The sequence below is a fragment of the Sapajus apella genome, unplaced genomic scaffold (assembly GCF_009761245.1).
Source record: "Sapajus apella isolate SASKATOON/1434 unplaced genomic scaffold, GSC_monkey_1.0 scaffold22, whole genome shotgun sequence".
NCBI lineage: Eukaryota > Metazoa > Chordata > Mammalia > Primates > Cebidae > Sapajus > Sapajus apella.
The window spans coordinates 4,948,606-4,972,906 of record NW_022436962.1 but is presented as its reverse complement, the minus strand read 5'-3'; the positions used below and the strand labels follow the sequence as shown (position 1 = coordinate 4,972,906).

Here is a 24,301-nt window from a genome sequence, read left to right as displayed (position 1 = left end):
GGGCCTGGGGGATGCTGGGCCTGGGGGATGCTGGGCCTGGGGGATGCGGGGCCTGGGGGATGCTGGGCCTGGGGGATGCTGGGCCTGGGAGATGTGGGGCCTGGGGGATGCTGGGCCTGGGAGATGTGGGGCCTGGGGGATGCTAGGCCTGGGAGATGTGGGGCCTGGGGGATGTGGGCCCTGGGGGATGCTGGGCCTGGGAGATGTGGGGCCTGGGGGATGTGGGGCCTGGGGGATGCTGGGCCTGGGGGGATGCTGGGCCTGGGAGATGCGGGGCCTGGGGGATGCTGGGCCTGGGAGATGCGGGGCCTGGGGGATGCTGGGCCTGGGGGATGCGGGGCCTGGGGGATGCTGGGCCTGGGGGATGCTGGACCTGGGAGATGTGGGGCCTGGGGGATGCTGGGCCTGGGAGATGTGGGGCCTGGGGGATGTGGGGCCTGGGGGATGCTGGGCCTGGGAGATGTGGGGCCTGGGGGATGTGGGGCCTGGGGGATGTGGGGCCTGGGGGATGCTGGGCCTGGGAGATGTGGGGCCTGGGGGATGTGGGGCCTGGGGGATGTGGGGCCTGGGGGATGCTGGGCCTGGGAGATGTGGGGCCTGGGGGATGCTGGGCCCCTCGGAGCCTGGCCTTAGTACCTGGTCTCCACTCTGATGCCCTCAATCAGGAGGCACAGAAAGAGTCGGCTACTACCAAGAGGACTCAGTGGGGAAAGAAACCTGACTCCTTGCTGGACGCTGAGGTGAATGGTGGGGAGGGGACTGGCTCTCCAGGGGAGGGCCACAGTGCACCGTGGGAGACCCCATCACCCCCCTGTGCACATGCTAATTAGCCTGTGGTCGCACAGTCCACCCAGAATGCCCCATCCCTATGCTTGCGGCTGGTCTGAGCCAACCGTGAGAACTAGGTCGAGCCCTCAGCTGGCTGCGCTGCCCGTACCTCTGCAGAGCCGCTGCCCCTCCAGCCGGCAGATTGCAGGGCTCTGACCCATTGTGGGTGTGGGGCGTGGGCAAAGGGATGCCTTCCTGTCCAGTGGCCCCCTTCCCCTTCTGTCCTGAGCACCCCCCTGCATTGTGCTCACAGCCCTTTGCCCCACAGGTGTGACAAGCTCTGCAAAGACAGACCTGCACGTCTTCATCTCGAGGGGCCTCCCTCGTGCCCGGCCCTGCCTCTCTCAGCAGCACCCCTGCCTCCTTTCATTGCCCCTGTTCCCTTTTCCCCTCTGGATCTGTTTGGGCAGAGCCTCTGGGGTCGGGAATATTTGCAAGACTCAGCCAGCTCCTTCCCGGCCCAGCCTCTTGGGGCTGGAAACTTCTCGCCTCACTGCAGGCGCAGCGGATGCTGGGACCCAGCCCAGGTGCACAGCAGCACTATGGGGCCTGTGTCCTGGCCAGAAGCATCTGCTCCTTCCTGCTCCCATCCAGTGTCGGGGCAGGGTGTCCTCAAGAACTCCAGAGTCACCTGTCTCGTTGGCTCCCAGCAAGTGCCTCTGAGTGTCTGTGATGTCTCCATCACTGAGCCCTGGGCCCACCCATCTTGGTCCCTGGGATCTGTGCCCAGCCACCGAGGCCCACTCTGGTCAGATTGGGAAGGAGCTGCCCGTGCATCTGCCACATGCCCCATCTCCCTGCTTTGTTCTCCCCTCCCTTCCCTGGCCTGCTGCCCTGGCCAGGAGCTAAGTGCCTTTTTGTGTGCAACCACTTACCCTTTCTCTGAAAAACCTATTCTCAGGAAGAATCTGATAAACTCATTCACTCTCAGGTGCAATTGACTGATGAAACCTTAAAAGTGATTTCCTCTCTAGAGGCCTTGCTTTCTAGCGGAGATCATCTGAAGTGTGTGAGGATTATTTTGGCTGGGGTGGAGGATCATCATTTTCCTAGTCCCCACTCTTCTCACATTAAGGTGGTGGCTTGCCTCTCCGCAATCCTAGCTTGGCGACTGGGGAACAGCCACATACAGGGCCAGGCCTACCCTTTCCTCACAGACTCCCTCCAGCCCCCGCCCCCATGATCCTAACATCATGGCCCCTGTGAGCGTGGAGAATGATGAATCATCAGAGAATCTAGAACCAACCAAGCTAGGAACATCAGCCTGGTGCCGAGTTAACCCCTTAAGGCTGTAGTTTAAAGCTTCTCAAAAGTTTTCATCATTAGAACTCTCCGTCTTGATTGACTGCTTTAGTTTTACTCAGAAGCAGCCGGGGTGTGGCCAGGTGCAGAGCCCCTTTCTCACTCCTCCCTTCTGCGTGCCTGGGGAAGCTTCTCAGAGCATGATCCTTAACACGGCTCCTGAGGGTATCACTAGTCCAGTTCCCCAGGTGTGTGGGAGGTGAGCCCTACCCCCACTCTGTGACAATGAGTGAGAGTTCCTCTGATCTGTGTCCCAGGGGACAGGCCTTCAAAGCCCCATCTGCAGAGGTCCCAGTGCCCCAGGCTGGCCCACCTCTGGCCAGTGAGTCTCCTGTGCCTGAGTGAGGGACATTGGGACCTGGGAGCCCTGCCCCGAGCACCCCCACCCGCTGCTGGGGCCAGAGCTTTGTGAGTGTTCCAACTTCACAGCTGATGTTGAAGGACAAGGCTGGGGCAGAGCTGAGAGCAGGTGAGTCCTGCCCGGAGCCTCAGGACGTCTAAACAGCTCTGGCTCTGCCCAGACCTCAGGTGCGACCCTGAGCCAACTCCTTCTCCCAGCCTCAAGCAGATGACCTCAGAGGACTTTCACATGCTCATGCCCTGAACTTTTTTGGAGTGCAGTGGCATGGTCTCAGCTCACTGCAACCTCTGCCTACCAGGTTCAAGGGATTCTTCTGCCTCAGCCTCCTGAGTAGCTGGGACTACAGGTGCGTGCCACCGCGCCCTGCTAATTTTTGTATTCTTAGTAGAGATAGGGTTTCACCATGTTGGCCAGGATGGTATCGAACTCTTGACCTTGTGATCCGCCTACCTTGGCCTCCCAAAGTGCTGGGATTACAGGCCTGAGCCACTGAGCCTGACAGCCCTAAACTTTGTAAAGTCCCCCTGACAGGTGAACTTTCCCAGGAAGCAAAACTGTCCCCACACAGAGTCAGGAGAGGCTCCTGGAAGCCTTTCCCGGCAGTGGGGCCTAACCCTGGAGTAAGCCTGCTCCTGCAGCTGCAGCCTCAGCAGGGCCCTTCATACCTGCACCCCTCCCTTCGGTGCCCAGTGAGGGCGGGCTGCTAGGGGAAATGTCCCAGGGCACCACAGCACTGCCCCCTCCCCTGTGAATCCGACAAGTGAGGGCCCCACCCTCGTTCCTGTTGGGGACACAGCCAGTTAACAAGGAGACCAGGGTGTGCCCAAGATGACCTCAGCTGGGGGTAGGTGAGTGGTAGCAACTGGGTGTCGGGCAGGTGGGAGGCCTAGAGGGGTGACATTGGGCACCCTCTGGAGATGGAACAGGGTTCCCACTCACCACTCCTGGCCCCACCCTTCTGCTCGCTGGCCATAGGGGCCCTGTGGCCCCACAAGTGGCCTCTCCTGTTGCGGAGCCTCAGATTTACATGCATCGCTTCAGTATACGCTTCCTCCCATTCCACTCTGGCTGTGTTTTCTCTTTACATCCCTTTGCAAGCACAGGGACATGAAACAAATGGGCTGGGAGTAGCCCTGCTATGCCCAGGAGTGGTCGCTGCATGGGGGGTGGGTTTCCTCGTCTGAGTGGCTGTCTCAGCGCTCTGAATGGAGCTCCTGCCGTAGAGCAATTAGAAGCCGTACACGTGAGGGCCATGACATCAAGGATCTACTGGGCTTTTCCCATGGGGCTCTGCAGTGATGTAGGTGCACAGAGCCCTCTTGTAGGCATTCATGCAAATAAACTGTGGCCTGTTGGAAGGGTTACTTGGCTTACGAGGAGCAGTAACCCACCCTCAAGTTAAAAAAGGGTTTGGGAAAAGTGTTGATAAATTCTATGTTATTCCAGACCAGAACCCGAGGCAAGGCTGGCCCTGCTCATGGGCTAGGATGAGGCAGAGGGATGAGGGGCTCCCCTCACTTTCCTCTGGATCGTCTGGCTCCTTCCTCACCATCCCTCAGGAATCTGTCCCTTCATCTGCCTCTGTCTCTACAAAGTCTCCCTGCTTCCCTGTGGTCCTCCTCAGTCTCACGATGCTGGCCAGCAGGTGGTTGGCTTCAGCTTGCCCTGCCATGGGTCTGCTGGCAGTGTGGAGGCCCACGTGGCAGGGGATAAGCCCTGAGCTGGGCTTTCAAGGCCAATGGGCTGAGAGGCCACAGGGAACCGTGGAGGGGATGGCGTCAGCTGAGGGATGGGACAGGGGTCTGATAGCAGCATGGGTGTGGGGCAAATGGAAGTGCCCTGTGCAGAGGACCTTTTCAAGGTCGCTAGTGGTGGAGGCAGCATGGTAGCTCCTGAGGGAGAGGGATTGAGAGAAGAGCTTGAGGACTGGGAAGGTGGGACACGTGGTTGTGTGATGGGACAAGATGGCAGAGAATGGCAGAATTGCTTTCTTTGTTCATGGAGAAACAGAGGGGTGCGGATCACGAACGGGCAAGATGTGGAAGTGCCAGGGGGGTCATGGGGGCGGGGAGGGCCTGGTCCAGAGCCAGGCAAGACCCAGGCTGTGAAGCTTTAGAGAGATGGAGGGAGAGTCAGCTCAGCTGCACACCGGCTTGCTTTCCTCCTCTCTGTTTTTCATCATCTACCGACCCCCACAGTGGGCCAGCCCTGGACATATACGTGCATGGTCGGACGCAAGCAAGCGGGCATACCCCTGGCCCGACCTATGCGTCTGCAGTCTAATAGGGTTGGTAGATCATGGTCCTGCACTGGTTGATTTAAAGCCATGGGGGATGACCTTTGGCAGTCCTCACCATCACGCTCACACAATGAGCCGGCTGTTCAAGGTTCTTGACTGGAAGTTCTACCTCCTGTCTGACCTCCCGTAGCGTTTAAGCCCATTCCTTGTGAGGAGGGTGTGCCACGTGGTTTGGGGGTCATGGAGAAGACCCACCTTACAGATGTCCTCACTGAGGCTGGCAGAGCCGGCAACCTGCCCAAGGCTGCTCAGCCCATTAGGAGCCAGTAGCCCAGAGGACGTCTTTACCCTCAGCATCTGTTCAAGTGGAGCAGCACATAGCTCTTGCCCTCTGCTGTCCAAGACCCTGGTGCAGAGACGTACGGAGTGTCTTGGAGGTTACCGTCTGTCCCCAGCCTTGCTCCCGGCCGGCCCTCCCTGGTGTGGGTTGCCGGCTTCTGCTTTATCAGGATTCTCAGGAGGGACAGCTGGTTTATGTTGCATGCCTGCTCCCTGCATATCTGCTCTGGTTTTAAATAGCTTATCTGAGCAGCTGGAGGACCACATGGGCTTATATGGCGTGGGGTACATGTTCCTGTGGCCTTGTCCCTGGCACCTGCCAAAATAGCAGCCAACACCCCCCACCCCCCCCCCCCACCCCCCTCCCCCGCCCGTCCCCCGTCGCACATTCCTCCCTTCGCAGGGCTGGCTCACCAGGCCCCAGCCCACATGCCTGCTTAAAGCCCTCTCCATCCCCTGCCTCACCCAGTCCCTGCCGAGGCTGAGCAGACGCCTCCAGGATCTGTCAGCAGCTGCTATTCTGAGGTAAGCCTTGGGCACAGCTCTGGGGAAGGGGCGAGCAGAGAATGGATGGGGTGATGTGAGGGTCTTGTGCCCTGGCATCCTTTCCCAGAGTCCGCCTGTGTCCACAGACATCCATGGCCCCTCCTGGTGGAGGCCACACTTCAGAGGAGGGGTTGCCAGGACTGGGCTCAAGATTAGTGCAGTAGAGCGGAGAGAGAGAGAGAATCCCATGGTAGCCGCTGGAGACCAGGGTTGGAGGACCTGCGCTGAAGATGTAGCCTTGTGGACTCCTGGATGAGTCACTTTCCCTCCCCAGACCTCAGTTTTCTCATCTGTAGAGTGGACTAAGTATTTGCTAAGCTTCTGCTTGCTCTAAATACAATGGGGCTCTAATCAAAAGGGACTCCCCCAGATTGCTTGTTCCAGGCCGAGGGGCACCTATACCTTTCCAGGCAGGTCCTTCCGAGCCCCAGAGAGCAGAGTGAGACGCAGCCCTGTCAGTCAGGTGAGTCCCCTGGTCATATTCTCAAGGCCAGGAACTCAGAAACTGTCCCACTAGGACAGGCAGGTGCACAGGGCCTGCTGCAGCACCTCTCCAGGCCGACGCGGGAATTCCACTGGATGCACCTGACTCTGGGCCACTCCCTCCCAGACAGGACCCAGAGCTGGGCTGCCCTTGGGGGGCAGATGGGCAAAGGCCCCACTGGGAGAATCTTTCCTTGGGCGTGAGCCCAGCTGGTTGGCATGAAAGGGTTTAACTTGGGTCCCCAAGTGTAACCCTTGTCCCATCCCACCCCAACACCCCCTCTTGGGACAGGCCTTGCTCTATGCCCAGGAGTGGTAGACATGGACTCCCTTGGTTTCTAGATTCTTCCAGGCAGGCTGGGGACCATTTGGGGAGGGGGTTGCCTGGCATGTAAGGAATTCCAGGGCACATTCCTGGCTTGCTGTAGCCAGGAAGCGACGTGCCCTCCTAAATTCCTCCTCTGACCCATGTCTTACAGGGCAAATACTCCTGCTGTCTGCAAAAGTGCAATCTGTGAGGATCAGGTTGCCTGCTGCCCCCCGACTTTCTGCCCCACTTCCACTCCCCTGCCTTCTCCCCATCCTCTTACCTTCACTCTCCTGGTGGCCTGACAGCTGTTGGCTTAGGAAAATCCCAGCTGAACGCTGGGGACAAGGATTGAGGGGTGGGGCCCGTGTTCTTCAGAAACTCAGAGACTGTTTCTACAAGGCCAGAACCGAAGGCTCATCTGTTTTATAGTTGGTTAACTAAAGTCAGAGATGCTAAGTGACTGAAATAAGTCCACACAGCAAAATCTAAGCTTTAAACCCAGATGGTTTTGACCCGAAGGTCAGTATGCTTTATGCCTTCTATTGTCTTTGCTTTACTCCCCGAGAAAGGTGACTCTGATCTCTTGGCTGTGAACGTGTTAGGCTGGAAAGCTGCCCGTGGAAGTGGGTGGGGCTTGGGTGCGAGGACACAGGTGTTTCAGGACATTCTGTTCCCTTGCCCTGCCAGGTTCTTGACCCTCTCCCATTCTGCAGCCCCCAGTCTCAGCCACCTCTTTCCCCTGCATCAGGTCCTGCCTTTGAGCCACTGGCTTGGTGGTGTCCTCTGGGCTGGCTGCAAGCCCTCTTCCATCCTCCATGTCTGCATGCTATTTTTGGGAGCTGAATGGTGCTCCCAGGAACAGGGAGAGAAGTCAAGCTGCTCTGTCCTCCTCTGAGCCCCAGCACCATGCCCAGTGGCTCTGAACTGGTGGAAGGGCAGGGGAGGAGAGGAGAGAAAGCTAGAAGCTATGCGGTTCCTCTGAGAATTTTCTCCCTCCCACTGAGTGACAGACTCCTGGGGCTCAGGCAGCAGCACCTCAACTTCTAAAGTCACTAGTTCTGGTGCTCTCCTGGGGCTTTGGGCAACACTTGTCACCCACACCCATCCTGGGGTTAGGAAGTCTATTCTTTGGCCATGCTCATCCTAAGACTCATTTGAAGACTCTGGGGTTTGAGTCTTTTTTCAGCAGAATGAGGCTTGATTCCCCATTATAACACCTCGCACATTTGATTTCTCTTCTTTTCCCCCACCCACCCCACGCTGGATGTTGGGGCAAAACAGTGGCTCAGAGCTGCTGTCCAGAGCTCCTTGTAAACAGGGCCCCTCCCTCACTGTCCTCATCCTGCTCCAGCAGAGGGAGCAGGGGAGGGACCACTCTGGTGCTGCCCTGCTTGTCCCTAACCCAGCAGGACTGGACATGATGGGAGCAGGGTCTGAAGACAGTCAGTCCAGGGCTGCAGTGGACAGTCCAGGGCTGTCTGGAGAAGTCTCCACCCAGAGGGGCAGCTGGGGAGTGGCAGCTCCCTTGGAACCACTCAGCCTCAAAGGGGCTGCCTTACAGCGGACATCACCCCACTAACCAGAGCCCTGGCTCTTGCTGGATGTCCACAGATGAGTGCCTGGGGTTGTTCTCAACAACTATGGGGAGATGTGCAGGGAGAGGTGGTGAGGGAGTGAGCAGGACTTTCTGTGTGCCTCTGTCCTCATCCTGCAGCTTGGGTCTGAAATTGGTGCTGCAGCATTGGCTGATGTGAGTGAGGCAGCGGGTGGGCAGCAGAGAAGGAGCATTGGAGGGTGGTCCTGAGCATCACCGTGATTCTTCTCCCGCCTCACTCTCACATCACCCTGTCCATTCTCTCCCTTGAAAGCCGACATCAGGGAGGTTGTGAGGCTGGCGTATTGCACTACAACAGGGTTGCTGTTCACGTTTCAAACAATGTGACTGTGTCCCTGGAGAAGTGCACTGTCATGGCCCAGGAGGGCTGGGTTACAGTACTTATTAGCTGAATGCCTACACTGTACACAGCTGTGTTCCTCACACCTGCCCCAGAAGAACAGCAACTTCACAGCACAGGGAGCTGAGATGTAGGGAGGTTAAGCGACCTTGCCAAGGTCGCAGGCAAACGCATGCTAGAGCCAGCATTCAAAGCGAGATTAGTCTCACACTCAAGTGCTTGCTCTCTGCCCCCTCCCTGTGATTACACGCGCACTGCAACACCTGACATTGCCTAATGCCTTCCCCTTTTGTTAATGTCAACTGGAGCCTCACAAAGACCCTGAGTAGCCAGGATGTGGACACTTTATCTCCATGAGACAGAGAAAGGACTGAGGTCTGGAGATGTTAAAAAGACTCGCCTAAACACCCTCAGCGAGCTAATGGAAGAGGATCTGAATCCAGATTATCTGTTCCCGGTGCAGTGAGAAGATGATCTCAGGATGAGTTCCCTGGGGAACATTTTTTTAACCGGAATTTTCATTGAGATAATTAAAGACTAATACACAGTTGTCTTTAACAGCGAGCGCGTACACACTTTACCCAGTTTCTCTCAAGGGCAACGTTTGCAAAACTAGTACAATATCAAAACCGAGACTGGACATCAATACAACCCATCTATGATCTTATTCGGATTTGCCCACAATTGCACTGTGTGTGTGTGTGTGTGCGTGTGAAACTCTATGCAACTTTAACCTGTGTGGGTTCATGTATCCATCGCCACAGCGGACATGCTGAAAAGATCCCAAACCACAAGGATCCCTCCTCTGCGCTTTCTTTTTTTATGTTTATTTTTTTGAGACAGGGTCTCAGTCTTTTGACCAGGCTGGATTGCAGTGGACCAGGGCTTACTGCAGCCTCAGCCTTCTGGGCTCACGCGATTCTCCCACCTCCACCTCCTGAGTTGCTGGGACTACACTCATGCACCACGCCCAGCTAATTTTTGTTTTTGTGGTAGAGCCGGGATTTCGCCGCGTTGCCCAGGCTGTTTCAAACTCCTGGGCTCAAGGGATCCTCTTGCCTCAGTCTCTCCAAGTGTTGAGATGACAGGCGTGAGCCACCACACCCGGTCCACGTGTGTTTTCATGGTCACATTCGCGCCCCTCCCAGCTGCCTCAGAACCCTCGGCAACCACGCATCTGTTCTCCATGTTGCCATTCCAAGAATGTTATACTAATGGAATTCTACAGTGTGTGACTCTCCGAGTTGCCTTTTCCTCCTCAATCGGTGGAATTCCCTGGAGATGCATGCTAGTGGTTGTATGTATACACAGTTTATTCCTTGTTATCGCTGAGTAGTATTCCACGGTACAGATGCTGCAGCTGGTTTGACCACTCTCCCAGGGAAGCTTTGTGCAGTGCTAAACAGATCCTGTGGAGTCGGAGTGGGCAGAGTGGACGGAAAGGTTGAGAAACTGCAGACATTGTCTTGAGTGTCATAAATGGGAAACAGCACCCCAGGCAGTATTGCCTGTTCAGGGGCAAGGAATGAAGTGGACATCAGCAGGTGGCCTTGCTGCCATGTGGGTGTCACTATCTCCCCTTGGCAGGGAGGAAACAGGCTTTTTTGCTGCAAGTCACACAGCTAATAAGAGGTGGACATAGATTCACCCCCGGCCTCTCTGATCTCTGTACAACGGGGGACAGAGCTCTTCTGAGGAAGGCAGTCTTCCCTTTGTACCCGCACTGACTGTGTTCTCTTTCTGGAGGGAGAGCAGAGACCATGTCTGACACGGAAGAGGTGGTGGAAGAGTACGACGAGGGGTGAGTATCTGGAGCATCCAGGCTGAGCAGGGGCCCCTCCCACCGCCCTCACACCTGGTCCAGGAGCTGCCCAGCTGCCCTGGGATTCTGGGTGGAAGTAGCTGTGTGTGTTTTGGGTACCTGGGAGAGAGATATAGCCATTTCCTTTCCACCTGAGTAGCCAGGATATGGAGACTTTATCTCCATGGTAAAAGTTGTAGGTCCCAGGCAAAGCACAGGCTGGGGGACTTTGGGAAGCACAGAGGTTCAGCTCCAGGGTCATCGGGGTCCTTGGCCTGTCCTGACTAGGGGACAGGCCATGAACAGAGAAGCTGAGACGTTGGGTCTCCTGAAACTGACTGAGAAAGATTCAATTACTCTTTGGAGGTTACAGAGCTGATTGTGCCCCCAAAACCCAGCTCAGAACCCAGTGTTATCACTTTGTCTTGGATCCATGCTCTCTCCTGACAGTGACCTGCCCACAGCCCTGACCCAGAGGGAAACCAGGGTGTGGGACACAGCCGGTCCAATAGCTACGGAGAATGGTGGTCACCAGGGAGGAGTCAGAGGTCTAGTCACAGCTCCCGACCTCACAGAACTTACTCTGCCGTTGAGATGTTAAGACATAAACTGGGGGAAGAAATTAGCCAGTGGGGCCCAGTGTGGAGGGCGGGCTGTTGGAAGTGCAGGGGTTCTGAGGAGAGGGAGATCCGGGGCTGAATAGCCGCGGGGCTGTGGAGAAGGCAGGTCCTGCCTGTGTAGAATTTGAAGAGAGAAGAGATTTGGGAGAGGGCAGGACTTTCTAGAAAGGTGTACAGCCTGAGCAAGGATGGAAAGAGTAAGTGAGCAGAACACTGGTGAGACCAAGCTGGCTGGGTAAAGACTTGCCGAGGATGGTAGGAGGCAGCCCTGCATGGGAAGGGCAGGCTGGGCTAGTGGGTGTCATTGCAGGGTGGGCAGGGCAGCATGGACCCCACAAGGCAACAAGGGAAAAAAGTGGTGATTATCTTTGGGGAAAGGCCAAGTGTGTGCAAGCCTGTGTGTGCATGTGTGTGTATGCATGCATGTGTGCATATGTGTGCAGGCCTGTGTGTGCATGTGTGCAAGCCTGTGTGTGCATGTGTGTGTATGCATGCGTGTGTGCATATGTGTGCAGGCCTGTGTGTGTATGTGTGCAAGCCTGTGTGTGCATGTGTGTGTATGCATGCATGTATGCATATGTGTGCAGGCCTGTCTGCATGCGTGTGTGTGTGTGTGTGTGCGTGTGTGCGTGCGAGCTACTGACAGTGTTTCCTGTTGCTCTCAGGGAGCAGGAAGGTAAGCGTAAACGTGTGTACTCATTTGGATCACAGACAGCCTGGTTCGAAACTGATCCACCTCTTCTCTCTTCTCTTCCTGCCTGGACTTCTCTTCTGAGCAGAAGCAGCTGTTGAAGGTATGTACCTTAGGCAGGTGGAGAGCCAGAAAGCGGCAGGCTCAGGAATGTGGAAATCCTGGGAGCCCTGGGAAAGCAGCTCATCTGTCCCTGCTCCTCACTCTGAGCTGAGCAAGATCCTCCCACAACAGGGCCCCCTGGGATGGGAATCAGTCCTACCTGGGTTGCTCAGGTCTTGAGGCAAATGATTGAAAACTGGCTCTTCTTTTGCCATTTGCTTCAAACACAATGACCGCTTTTCCTAATTAGTTTTGCTTCTTTTCCCTTTTATCATGGGAAAACATAAATGCACATAAAGGTAGCAATAATAATAATAACAGTGCTCCCCCTACCCAGTGTACCCATTACCAGCTTCAACAATCATCAGCCTAGGGTCAACCTTCTTTCCTCTATACTCCATTTTCCCCCAGTTACTTTGGAGCAGACTTCCAAAATCGTTCCCAGACACCACGTCATTTCATGCTTCAACGTTTCACTTCAGTGTATCTCTAAGAGATATGCACCACTTAAAACCATAACCACAACGCCATGATCACGCCCACAAACGTTCCATTTAGTGATTTCTCAAATGCGATTGTGAGTATGAAATTGCTCAGTGATCTGAGGCGCCTTATCTAGGCATGAAGCTTTGTCATTATTCTGACCTTGCAGAGGCCCCTCTTGCTGCTCTTATTCTGATCAGTTAACCCATTGCCCTCCTCAGCCCTAGGTCCCACACCTCCCTGAAAGAACGCCCTCACCGATCCAGAGGCTTCGCTCCAGTCCTCCCCCAACCCCCCAGGCAGGTGGACCCTGCCTTCTAGTGCTCAAGTCACTTCAGCATGTGGCGTGTAGACATTAGGAGAAGGATCTCTACTGAACGTCTGGGGAGGGAACCCAGTGGCCCCTCCCTTGCTCCCCATGGTTCGGAGGGAAAACGGGGACCGGCCTGCACATGTAGGGCTGTTCCAGGGGTGTCCGGCCAAAGAGGACACAGAAGAGAAATTCACAGGAGAAACTGGAAAAGGCCACAGGAGTCTTTTTTTGGTTTTCAAGGAATACCAGCTACTTCAGAAGCTGTCGGAAATATTTTTTTGAATCCAAAATCTAACTGGCTCCAAATTCCGCTGCGTTCCCTGAACAGACTCTTTGTATGATAGCCCTCCCTTTGTTTTGGAGGATTTTGCACTTCCTTATAACAGGTTTGAGGTGGTGGAGTTTGAGACGTAGGTCTCTGGATTTGGGACCCACCTGCCTGCCACATGCAGTAGAGTCTGGCTGTGAGTTTACAGTCATTCTCTGGTGTGCTGGGATCTGAGCCGTGTAGCGCCTGCCTTGCTTGCCATGAATAGACGAGACCCACCTCCCGCACAGCTGAGGAGCTGGCTGCAAATGATCAGGAGAGGGCAACGTCCAGATGGGTGTCCATTAAGCCTGCAGGATAGACAGTGCCACGTGTCTTTCTTCCAGAAGAGGAATTGTTCCACTTGCTGGAACTGTTTTTTGGGCAGATATTTGTGCACAGAACAACTATTGGAGATGCAGTCTCTTCTGTTAGGGTTACAATGCCCGGCCCTTCTTAGATGGGGCAGCCTCCTCCCAACAGGCCGGGCAAATCTCTCCTGGGGCCAGGCTCTCCAGTGAGGCTTTCTAAAGCGTGGAAACGGATATGGTTTGCAGAATATCCAAGAGCTTCATGTAGAGCAGGAACATGGGCAGGTTCATTGAAGGCAGGACATTTGATAGGAGTGAATTGCGCCCCACTCTCTGCTCTTTGGGGGCCTCTGTCTTAGTAAGAGGGAAGCCGAGGCTCTGTCGTCTAGACGCAGTGCAGTTACCCCAGGGCGCATGCTCCTCTTGTGCCGGGCACCTGCTGGGCGCTTTATGCAGGCTAGGTCATTCAGTCCTCACAACGGCTGAGAAGTGAGTAGAATGATTCCCATTTTACTGATGAGGCACCTGAGGCTCAAGGAAGGAACTGGGAAGAGAGTGGTCCCTGTTGCTGGAAAGTGGTGGCTTGGGAATTGGAACGCTGGCCTAACTCCAAAGCCCACACTTGTAAAACCACTGCGCTTGGGGGCTGCGCCTGCCCTGGACTCTCTGCTCCCACACTAACCTGTCTTGCTTTTCCCCTCCGCTGCGGCCACTCCCTGAACCTCAGAAGAGGAGGACTGGAGAGAGGACGAAGACGGTAGTACAGCCTTTCCTTCCATGCTGCTTTCTGCTCCTGCTGTCCCGAGTGCAGCCTGCTTGTCCAGGGGCCCTGCTCTGGGGGCGGGGGGTGTGTTTGAGTGAGGGGCAGGGATGGAGTGGGTCACTCATTTCCTCCCCAGCCTCCGACGGAGCAGGGTCACAGTTCTGAGCTGCTCATCATGTCTGACCTTCAGGACCGCTGGCTCCTCTCCCTGGTTTCTGATCCTTCCCCTGGGCTGGGCGGTGGGAGGGACCCAGGCTGGCTGGTTTCCCAAGCTGCCCGAAATGTGGCCATAGAGAGGGCCCAGCATCTGGAAGCCAGCAGCGCCACCCTGCCCCCACACACGTCCCAGGGTTCTGTGCTGGGTCCTCCCTAGGAGCTGGACAGTGCCCAGACAGGGTGGCCAGGGTGTTGGTTGGGGTGTCTGGGGACAGAGTCCTCTGGAGAGCAGCCAAGGGGGCTGGAAATAGCCAGAGCAGGAAGGACATGACGTCAGCCATCAGATGTGCCCTGCTGATGGGGGGCACAGGACCAGGGCAAGGGAGTGAGACTAGGGCTTAATTTTAGAAAGTGCGTTCTGACAGCGATATCTCAAGATGCAGTAGGTGGGCCGGGGAGGCGGTGGGCTCCCCATCCTGCAATGTGGCATGGCCACTGGGTGAGGTGGGGTGTGTTGTACACGTAATGACATGTCAGATGAGGTGGCAGAGGTGTGAGCAAGATGGCCTAAAGGTGGACCCCACAATGGCCCTGTTCTTCCCCGCTAGCCCTCAGCTCTCACACCTTCTAAAAGGATCATTTTGGGATAAGCCTCCTGCAGGGATCAAAGAAAAGGCATCTCCAGGCTTCAGAGAGGACTCAGACATGGGAAGGGAGGACAGAGAGCATGAAGGCCGATCCTTCTCCCACAACGGTGTCTTCCTCCTGCCTGAGGCTTTTTCTTTTCCCTCTGCCAAGAGGCCCCCACTTCCCAGTGCATCAACCATTCAACCATTGATCGCCCAACCACAAATGTTGATCGGGCATCACAGATCACTTCCTGCAGGCAGAGCCCAGGCCAGAGCCCAGGCCAGGCAGCATCCTGTCTGCCTTATCTGTCTGTCTAGTCCAGGTGCCTGATAGAGATGGGGGCCACATCCTGCCAATCAAATGGTTGAAAATAGAAAAATCCTGTCCGCTTTTTGGATAGTATGAAGATCCAGATATTGGGCGTGCCATCCAGCCACACAGTCATAGTCTTTTGGTTTCTTTTTGAGATGTGGATGGAGGGCGTCCAGAGTCACTAAGTTCAGGAGAGGATCTTCCAGAGAACTTAGCTTAAGCAGGGCGTGTCCTGTGGTGCCAGACACAGGGTGGAACCTCTGGGCTGGAAAGTTGGGGTGGAGTTCCATCATCAGGGAGGTCACTGGGACAGGTGGGCTAAGCTGGGTGGGGGGAGGCAGCCGACAGTCAAAACCAAGAATGGCAACCTCCCTGGCATTCACGTTAGTTGCCCCCAATTCATTTGGATCTAGACGTCTTAACCCCGTTCCCACTCCTCACTGCCCGTTCTCTGCTCCGGGTTCTGCATGATGGCAGGAGTGGGGCCTGCTTGTTCACTGTCTCTGTTTCACTTCTCCAGGGCAGGAGGAGGGTGCTGAGGGCGGGGCTGAAGCAGACGCTGAGACCGAGGAGACCAAGGCAGAGGGTAAGTCTCTGGATGAGGGTGCAGGAGCCTCAGGGGTGGGGAGAACCCCCAGAGCCATTCCTGAGGCAGTAAGAAACCCCCCCGGAAGAGGCTCTCCTATGTGCACCTGCTCCTCCTATTGGCCGAGATTCAATGGTTGATTGCCCAATCAACAAACGTTGATCCAGTGCTTCTCTTGAGTCAGAGTCTTGGGTCCAGGGGAACATGTGTGTGAGAGACAGCTCTGTGACCCCCAAAACCAACAGGGTGCATCTTGGCTAGGACTTATTTGTGGGGGAGGCGCTTGGTGGGGGACGACTCGAGCTCAGAACAAGGACCTTGACTGATTTCTCATGTTTCATTTAGAAGCTGGAGAAGAGGAGGAAGTGAAGGAGGCTGAAGGTAAGGATAAGAGGGGAGAGGCAGAGGGTGGCAGAGGAACCCCTTACAGCAGCTTTGGAGGAGAGTGCCCACAGTGCTCCTTTCAGGGAAGTGGGTGGGCACTGAGAGGGTTTGGGAGAGGAGAGGACAGAACTTGGTGGCACTTGCAAAGTTTTTGATGTTGAGCTTTAAACTTTGCCCCTTCTCATCCCAGAGAAGCTGCAATGGCGGGACCCAGTGGGAAAGGGGGCCATTGTCCAGCCCCCTGGTCTGGATAGAGCAATGGGACCCAGAATTCATATCCACACATGAAGCTCCCAGAGCTTATGTGGAGAAATCACTTGTAGGATGTGGTATCTGTAGAATGAGACCCCAAGGCACAGATGGTCATGGTGGCCCATTCTGCGGTCACCATCACGCTGTAGCCGGTCCCAATCACTTCTCCAGAGAGGATGGGACAACCAGCTGGGGCTTGAAATCATGTCAGCTTCTGCCCTATGGCCACCAGGAAGTCCAGGGGGTAACAAAGGAGGCAAAGACCTGGGAGGGGATTCTAGGGCCAGGACCCCTGGGGACCTTTCCAAAGGACTCCTCCTCACCATGAAACCCAACAGTAGCAAAACTGCTTTGCCCTGAACTGGTGAGTGAGAGAAGGCTTTATGTGAAGTTCTGCACTGCGTGAGTGTGTGCCCTGCAGAACTCCATGGAGAGGGAGGGTGGCATTTGCAACCCCTGCTGGCTTCATTCTCCTGGACGCCCCTGGGATCAGGGCTCCCCAGTGCTGGAGGAGACTCACTGTGCAGATGGAGACATGGAAACCAACAGGGGCGGTAGCTCATCAAAGGTAGGGTTGGGACCACATCTGGGGCCACCTGACCCATGGCTGTGTGCTTCTGTCTCCTCCAGATGGCCCAATGGAGGAGTCCAAACCCAAGCCCAGGTGAGTGGGATGCACCTGGGTAGAACTGGGAGCAGAGGCTCAGGGAGAGAGGATGATGATGGAACAGGGGTGCAGTGTGGACACGGCAGTGGGGTTGGTGGGTACAGACCACCACATATAGTTGTACAAGTTGTGTACTGCATAAGGGTCTCTTCCTAAGGGAATGAGTGAGGGCTGAATTCCACCCAACACTCACCACCAATCGTGCACCCTGGCAGGGCAGGACTATATTCTTCTAGAGGAAGGGCCCTGAACACTCTCCTCTCACAGCATGGCCCGAACACCCTCCTCCATGGCTGAGGTGGGACCTGGGGATAAAGGGAAGCAAATTGTGGGAATCCACACAATGGAACCATGCCAGCCTAGGCATGGCGGCTTCAGAGAGCTGAGAGAGGACAGGGCAGGGTGGCTTGGTGCCACACACATGAAGCCCACCTGGAGGTGGTGTGTGCTGGGGGGCTGGGGAATAGGGAGCATTTCCCTTTTGGTGATGCCAACCCTGCCAGCGGTGGCACCTCTGCCCACTCACAGGCTCTTCCCATTTCAGTGGGGGCTTCTGAAACCCGTCCAAGACATTCCAGATCTATTCATTTGCCCAGTGCCTTTCCCTTTCCTGCCCTCTTGTGCATTGCAGTATCTCATTTCAGCTCCACACACCTGAGGGCAGGGAGCTGGGGGACACCAAGAATCAGAGAACCCCCTGGGTCTTGGCATGTGCTGGGACCAGGACCAAACTGCAAAAGTGCCGGCTTCACAGCGAGTTTCTGCGGGGTCCACCACGGGGATGTGGAGTCTGATAAGCACGCCATCTTGTCACAGCTTCTTTGATTGCAAGTTGTGTGGCTTTGAGAAAGTCACTCTGCCTCCCCAAGCCCCAGTTCTCCTAAATGAGGTTAATGGTACCTGCTTCATGGGCATATCGTGAGCATGAAATGAAATCGCACATGTGAAAGAGCTTTGTGCATTCCTGGATGCTGAGCAAGGCTGAGGACGCCATTGTTGATGTCAGTGTTGATATCACTGCTGTGGCTGGTCGGGGCAGTGCTAGATGATTTTCTAGGCAGGAGCAGGGCCCTGCCTTTCCTGCACATCTTCTGTCCCTAGGTCCAGAATGGGGCTGATGCTCACTGACGATTTCTCTCTCCAACAGGTCATTCATGCCCAACTTGGTGCCTCCCAAGATCCCCGATGGAGAGAGAGTGGACTTTGATGTGAGCGGTGGCTGTGGGTTGTGCGGGCCTGGGCTGGGGATAGTCCCACGGGTTCCCGATGACAGGGATTTCATGGCCTTGGGCTGGGGTAGCGCGCAGGTGGGACGGGGTGCAGCACTAGCCAGGCTGAGTGAGGATGAGTGCCCGTCCATGAGCATGGTCCTGGGTTCAGGCCACAGTTGCCCCTTCCCTGGCCAGGTCCCTGCCCGAGGTCTTTTGCATTGTGTTGGGGGGTGTCTAGCCCACCCACCCTCCCCTGGACTCTGGAGTGGCAGCCTCTGAGCCACAGCGGTCCACCTGCAGGATATCCACCGGAAGCGCATGGAGAAGGACCTGAACGAGCTGCAGGCGCTGATCGAGGCTCACTTTGAGAACAGGAAGAAGGAGGAGGAGGAGCTCGTTTCTCTCAAAGACAGGATTGTAGGTGTCCAGTCTGCCCACCCATCGTTCCCTGATGGCGCAATCTGTCCTCCATCCCTTTTGTGAGGCCCCACCTCCTCCAGACAGCCTTCCCTGGTGCCTCAAACCTGGCTAGGTGTGAGATCTCCTTCAGGGCCCTCCAGCACCCTGAACTGCTCCTGCAGCCCTGACTGGTTTCTTGGGTCCCTGCCTCTTCTCCCCACCAGACTGGATGCTTCTTGACCAGCTCACAAGAGCTGAGTCTGATCTGTTTCGGGCCTCCCCCAGGGCTAACTCAGGCCCTGGCTGTGGACCGACTAATCACATGTCTGCTGCCCCACCTCTGCCCTTGCCTCTTCTTCCCCCACCGAGGAAGGGAACTTGAGTGTGACCTGCAGAATCCCACATCCTTCTCCTGCAGGGCGTGGAGGCTGCTTTGATTGCTAACTTGCCTTCCCACAGACGTGCTGCTCTGGCTGGAGCAATGACTTGGCCATCTATCCAAGCATATATCCAGGGCAGCTGCCAGGGCAGGGTGGGCTGGAGGCGGGGGCAGAGCTCAGGAGGAACCCACCTGATGTTTCCCAATTGTGGCGGACGGTCTCGCCACGAGGAATGTTGGAGGTGGGTCACTGCCTGGTGTGCATGTCCACGGAGCTGGTTGAAAGTGGAAGCCCTTGGAGGCCGGGCACCACTGCTTCAAGACTCTGGGAGGAACCCCCTAGGAATTCCCTTGCCACCCCATGAAGTTTCCTGTTCCTGCCACGTCACCTTCTCCCCATGTACACCTGGGCGGGCTTTGCCTCTTCTCCTTAGGAGAGACGTCGGGCCGAGCGAGCCGAGCAGCAGCGCATCCGGAATGAGCGGGAGAAGGAGCGGCAGAACCGCCTGGCTGTGAGTGACGCCCAGCCCAGGCCCACAGAGCCCCCCATGCTCCCAGCTCCTGCTGGGCTCCCAGGCCCCTCTCTATTTATTCATCAACCTGAATTCAGTCAAGAGACAATATCAACCTAGGAAGTGCTGGGCAGCAAACAAGAGAGGAATGTCTGGGTCCTTATGAACGTGTTATTTTATAAGACTCTCCAGTCGTCATCCCTTCCCCAGTGCAGACTTCGTGGGAACTGAAGGCCCTGTAGCTCTCTTCCTGTGCGGCTGCATTTCCAGAGCAGCAGGTCTTCCTGGGGCACTCCCAGCTTGAGGGGATGACGAGACCTCATATGAGAGCATCAGGACCTATCCATTCATGCCGTCATTTCTCACTCAGTGGACTCCTGTGGACCAGTCCTGTGCTGGGAGCTACCCCCTCAGAAAGCTCCTTACCCAGCAGGGAGTAGGCTGAACTCATCCATAAACACCACAAGCTTCAGCCCAGAATTGAGGTTTCCCATCCTTTCCCTAATTTGCTTTCTTCCTCCGCCCTGTAAATCAGGAAGAGAGGGCTCGACGAGAGGAGGAGGAGAACAGGAGGAAGGCTGAGGACGAGGCCCGGAAGAAGAAGGCTTTGTCCAACATGATGCATTTCGGAGGTTACATCCAGAAGGTAGGTGGGGAGCAGCAGGGGTCGCCAGGAGGACCTGGTATAGCCCTGAAGAATGAGCTGTCCACTGCGGCAGGTAGACACTAGATCAGTTCCCAGGAAGAGATTCCCAGCTGCTGCAGGTGGGAGACTGACATCTCCTCGTGCCTAGGCCCTGAGCTGGTTCTCAGCCTGACCATGGCTTGCACTAGGAGGGGTCTGCTGGGGTAGGGGCTAAGGGCAGACCCTGGGGCACCAATGGTGCACCTCATGTCTGGCCCCAGCAGTGCTCAAGAGCCCCCAAGGAGGATGGGTGCAGCTGGAAAAGCCTTGTGCTAAGAGTCAGAACTCTGGCTGGAGACCCAACTCTGCCACATACGGTTGTGTGACCTTTTGCAACCTCTGAGCCTCGGTTTCCTCATCCGGCACTCATATTGCCTTGATGGTTTGAGAAGCTCAAATGAGCTACCATGGAAAGTACCTATGTGCCACACAGATGTGAGGTTGTTTGTTCCTGGAAACTCACTCTCAGTCCCTAATTTTGTGCGCCATTCCTCCTACATCCTCCGTTCCTAAGGGAGCAGGGCTATGTGAAATTGATTTTCTCTAGGTAGTGACGGAATCAAAACATTTCCTTAGATCTCCAGCTCAGTCCCCAGCTTAGAACTAGGCCACCCCTGCCTCTGTCCCCACGGTGACCACACCAGCCAAGACTTTGGCATCATCACCCTGCTATCAAAGCAGTCCCTGCTGTAACCCCCAGACCCACGTCCTAGTAAGCCCGGCTGCCTACAGCGAGTGTCTGAATCTTCTCTTCCGTGTCTCTCCTTCCCTTTGTCTTCTGCCTTCTCTCTGTGTCTCTGTCGCGGTCTTGGTCTTTTTCTCTGGGCCTCTCTCTCATGGTTTCCCGGTTTAGCAGGCCCAGGTGGGTACCAAAACCTCAAACCTTCTTCCTCCCTGTAGTTTTGGGGAACTCCCTGGGAGGGGACGGCGCCTTGCTGGAGGGGAAGAGTGTAGAGATTGGGCTGGCTGGGGGGCGGGGAGGCTGGTGAGAGGTGGGGGAGGTTAGTTAAGTAAAGGAGGAAGAGGCTGACGTGATCCCCCTTGCCCCTGCCTCAGTTTCCCCAGGGAATGCATGTAGTTGGTAGTGTGGGGTATGGCAGGAAAAAGAGCATAAGAACCGGGCTCTCCTGCAGGCTTGCTCTATCCCCAGAGGGTTCGGGGAGGGTTAGGGGACAGGGAGGGGGCAGTCTAGCCAGTTTTCTCTGCTTCCCACACCCTTCAGACAGAACGGAAAAGTGGGAAGAGGCAGACCGAGCGGGAAAAGAAGAAGAAGATTCTGGCTGAGAGGAGGAAGGTGCTGGCCATCGACCACCTGAATGAAGATCAGCTGAGGTGGGGGCTGGGAGGAGTGGTCCTGGGGCACAGCTGCATCTGGTGGCTGTGTTGGGGTGGGGGTGGGGGGAGTTGGGCTGAGGGCACTTCTTGCTGTGAGCCACCAGAGGGCGTGACTGCCTCACATATTTTCCCACGGCAAGTTTGGAGGGACCAGGGCTGGCACCAGCAGGTCGGGCGAGCTCCTTTGTGGGCTTTGTTGACGGGCAAAGAGAAGGGAGCAGGTGCCCCACCTCTCTGAGCTTCACTCTCCCCATCTGCACACGGGTGTCAGGACAGGGGTTGAACTAGATGCTGTCCTGTGCCAGGAGGGCTTCTCCCGCTGCCCGTGTGTTCCCAGAGCTTTGCCCTGGCAGCCCCTGGTGTCCGTTCCTGAGCACTGGTGGCTGCTGTCTGGTCCCCAGGCAGGGCCAGGGCCAGGGGGTGGGCTGGGGTACCCTCGCAGGCCTGGAGGTGGGAAGGAGGGCTGGGACCTTGGGGGCTGGGCCGGGACCAGGACAGAGGCCCATGAGGGCTGTTCTTTACCGGCCCTCACTGCATTCCCACCCTTGCCCCTGCAGGGACAAGGCCAAGGAGCTGTGGCAGAGCATCTATAACTTGGAGGCAGAGAAGTTCGACCTGCAGGAGAAGTTCAAGCAGCAGAAATACGAGGTGGGGCGCCATGCTGTTCCCCGCCCAGCCTCTCCATCACATGCTCCTCCTGGTTCACTGGGCCACGCAATACTGCAGCAGGTCACCGGGTCCCTGTCCCTATTCCCCACCAACCCCCTTTAGCTCCTTTGTCTGCCCCTGCTGTCTGGCCTTCAGCAGGGTTCCGTGTCCACCGCGTTGGTGACTGCTTGCTGGAAGTGTCTGAGAGCTCGCTGGGGCTAAGCAGAGACACTTTCCTGGGGTTCCAAACCTGGGGGTCTCCAACACATGGAGGCAGCAGCTCAGAGCACTGAGCTGGATACAAGAACCAGGATGCACCAAGCTAGGACCCCCAGTGGAGGGAGAAGGCTGCCACCAGGGAGGCGCTTCTCCCCACGCACACCCAAGGCCCTGGTGCAGGCACAGTTAGGCTGAGCCTCAAGCCCACAGCCTTTCAGGGTCCTGTGTGCATTAATGAGGGTCCTAGGTGAACAAACACCAGGCAAGGAAATGGCTTAGAGGACACTGATGCTGCACACCTGAGCTCAGAGCTGGGCGCCAGCCCCTCCTTGCCACCACCGCCTCCCAACCCCCGCCTGCCCCAGGGCCTCTTTGCTAACGAAGGGAAGAAGTCAGCTTCCCTTGGAGGGTCTCCTCTGCTGCTCCTGCCAAACCACTCCTCCCTGGGCAAGGAGCCCCTCCCTGGGCAGGCTCAGGCACTAGTGGCTAGAGGGTGCTCCTACCTCCCAATACGGAGAGAGGCTGCATTGCCTGGCCACAGCGGCATGGACTTCAGAGCCATGCTGCCTGGGCTGAGTTCCTACGCGTGCCCCTCGCTAGCTGTGTGAACTTGGGTGAGTTAGTCCACAGTTGCTTGCCTCCATTTCCACAGATAACACTGCAGCCCACTTCAGAGGGTGATTGTGAGGGTGACAGAGATAATAATACTCATTATTGTTATTATTCTAGTGTTCTGACCACTGTTCTGAGAATTTCCCATGTATTAACTTACTATGTCCTCACAGCAGTCCTATGTGTTCCTATCTGGGAAAGCGCTCAGGACAGAGCCTGGCACCCCCTAAGTGCTCAGCAGGTGTTCAGCCACTGTTGTGGTCTCTCTAGGCCTGTGCCTTCCACTCCTCTTTCCCTCCCTCCCTTTTTTCCTCCCTTCCTCCCTCCCTCCCTCCCCCCCCCCCCTCCCCCCCTTCCTTCCTTCCTTCTCCCTCCCTCCCCTCCTCTCTCCCCCCTCCCTCTTTCTCTCTTTCTCTCTCTTTCTTTCTTTCTTTTTCCCACTTAACTCTGGACTGGCCAACAGGACACATTTGCCAAAGTTTGGGACGGCGCCCTGCAGGGGTGGTGCATGGGATGCTACCCTTCACAGGGCATAGCTTCTGGGGTGGTATACAGCTGGGCAAGGGTGCCCCAGAGGGGTCTTGGGCTGGCTGCTAGGAGGGCTCCGTGACACAGCCTCCAGCTCTGCACCCAGCTCTCAGAGGCCTTCCTTATGGGACCCTCATCCTGAACCTACTGTGGCCCTGGGACCCTGCAGCAAAAGGCCCATGAGGCATCTGGAAGCTTCTCCTTGTTCTGCCTGTGGCTCCCGGGCCCCCGTTGACCCTTAACTACCCTAAATCCTCCTAGCCTCCTGCTCTTTGGTGCTCCTCCTCCTCTTCCTCCTCCTGCACCGCTATGCTCAGCGCCGCTCCCCATCCCCAGGCCACCTGGAGCTCCAGTGATGCTCCTTGTCCTTCCCACTTTTCTTGCAGATCAATGTTCTTCGAAACAGGATCAACGATAACCAGAAAGTGTAAGTGTCTGAGGTCATCCACGCCTAGCCCAGCCCCGCCTCTTCCTTCCCACCTTCCAGCCGTCATCCCACTCCTCCATGGAGGGCCGCAGGCTCCCAGGGCTTCCTCCTGCTTCAGCCCACAGGTTTCCTTCTCAGGCTCCTCTGGGCCTTGTGCTCCCCTCCCTGTGGCCTCTGCTTGCTGACGGGGGTGGGATGTGGGGTGGAGAAGCCTCCCTCCAGCCTCAGGCTGCTGCCCTATTCTGCCCCTGAAGGCAGCTCCCAGCTGCTCCTCTCACCTTTGGCACCCCCATCCTACCCCAGCCCCAAGGTGACCTGCAACCCTGCCTGTGTCCCCATGTCACTCAGTCTTGCTTCTCCTGCAGCTCCAAGACCCGCGGGAAGGCCAAAGTCACCGGGCGCTGGAAGTAGAGCCCAACCTCCTTCATCAAAGATCTGCTCCTCGCTTGTACCTGTCCCCAGCCTGCACGCCCCAGCTCCCGGGCCCTCCTGGGACCCCAGGCAGCTCCTGTTTGGAAATAGGGAGCTGGCTCAGCTGGGAGCCAGCACTCCTGCCTGCCCCCACACCCACTCCACACCAGCAATAAAAAGCCACCACACACTGA

General features: G+C 56.5%; 2 protein-coding genes across 9 annotated transcripts in view; both read left to right on the top strand.

Annotated features, from left to right (window-relative positions):
* LAD1 (ladinin 1) overlaps positions 1-1,769 on the top strand; it is an 18,909-nt gene extending 17,140 nt beyond the window's left edge. For both annotated transcript variants that reach the window (XM_032288704.1, XM_032288705.1), the window contains 2 exons: positions 666-740; positions 1,097-1,769. In XM_032288704.1, the coding sequence (XP_032144595.1) occupies positions 666-740; positions 1,097-1,102 (81 nt within the window). In that variant the 3' untranslated portion in view covers positions 1,103-1,769. The remainder of the gene's footprint in view (positions 1-665; positions 741-1,096) is intronic.
* A 3,696-nt stretch (positions 1,770-5,465) lies between these two features.
* Positions 5,466-24,301, top strand: TNNT2 (troponin T2, cardiac type). Of its 7 annotated transcripts, none has more exons than XM_032288699.1 (17): positions 5,466-5,594; positions 10,110-10,164; positions 11,450-11,460; positions 11,564-11,578; positions 13,719-13,748; positions 15,373-15,438; positions 15,784-15,819; positions 16,705-16,738; positions 17,889-17,949; positions 18,253-18,369; positions 19,165-19,242; positions 19,778-19,888; positions 20,784-20,789; positions 21,150-21,259; positions 21,820-21,910; positions 23,656-23,696; positions 24,062-24,301. In XM_032288699.1, exons 2-17 carry the CDS (start codon positions 10,124-10,126, stop codon positions 24,105-24,107), a joined length of 894 nt encoding a protein of 297 aa, XP_032144590.1. In that variant the 5' UTR covers positions 5,466-5,594; positions 10,110-10,123; the 3' UTR covers positions 24,108-24,301. The 7 variants fall into 7 exon arrangements, with proteins under 7 accessions (XP_032144590.1, XP_032144591.1, XP_032144588.1 ...); XM_032288697.1 differs by having other exon boundaries at positions 5,467-5,594; positions 10,111-10,164; positions 20,781-20,789; XM_032288698.1 differs by having other exon boundaries at positions 5,467-5,594; positions 13,722-13,748; positions 20,781-20,789.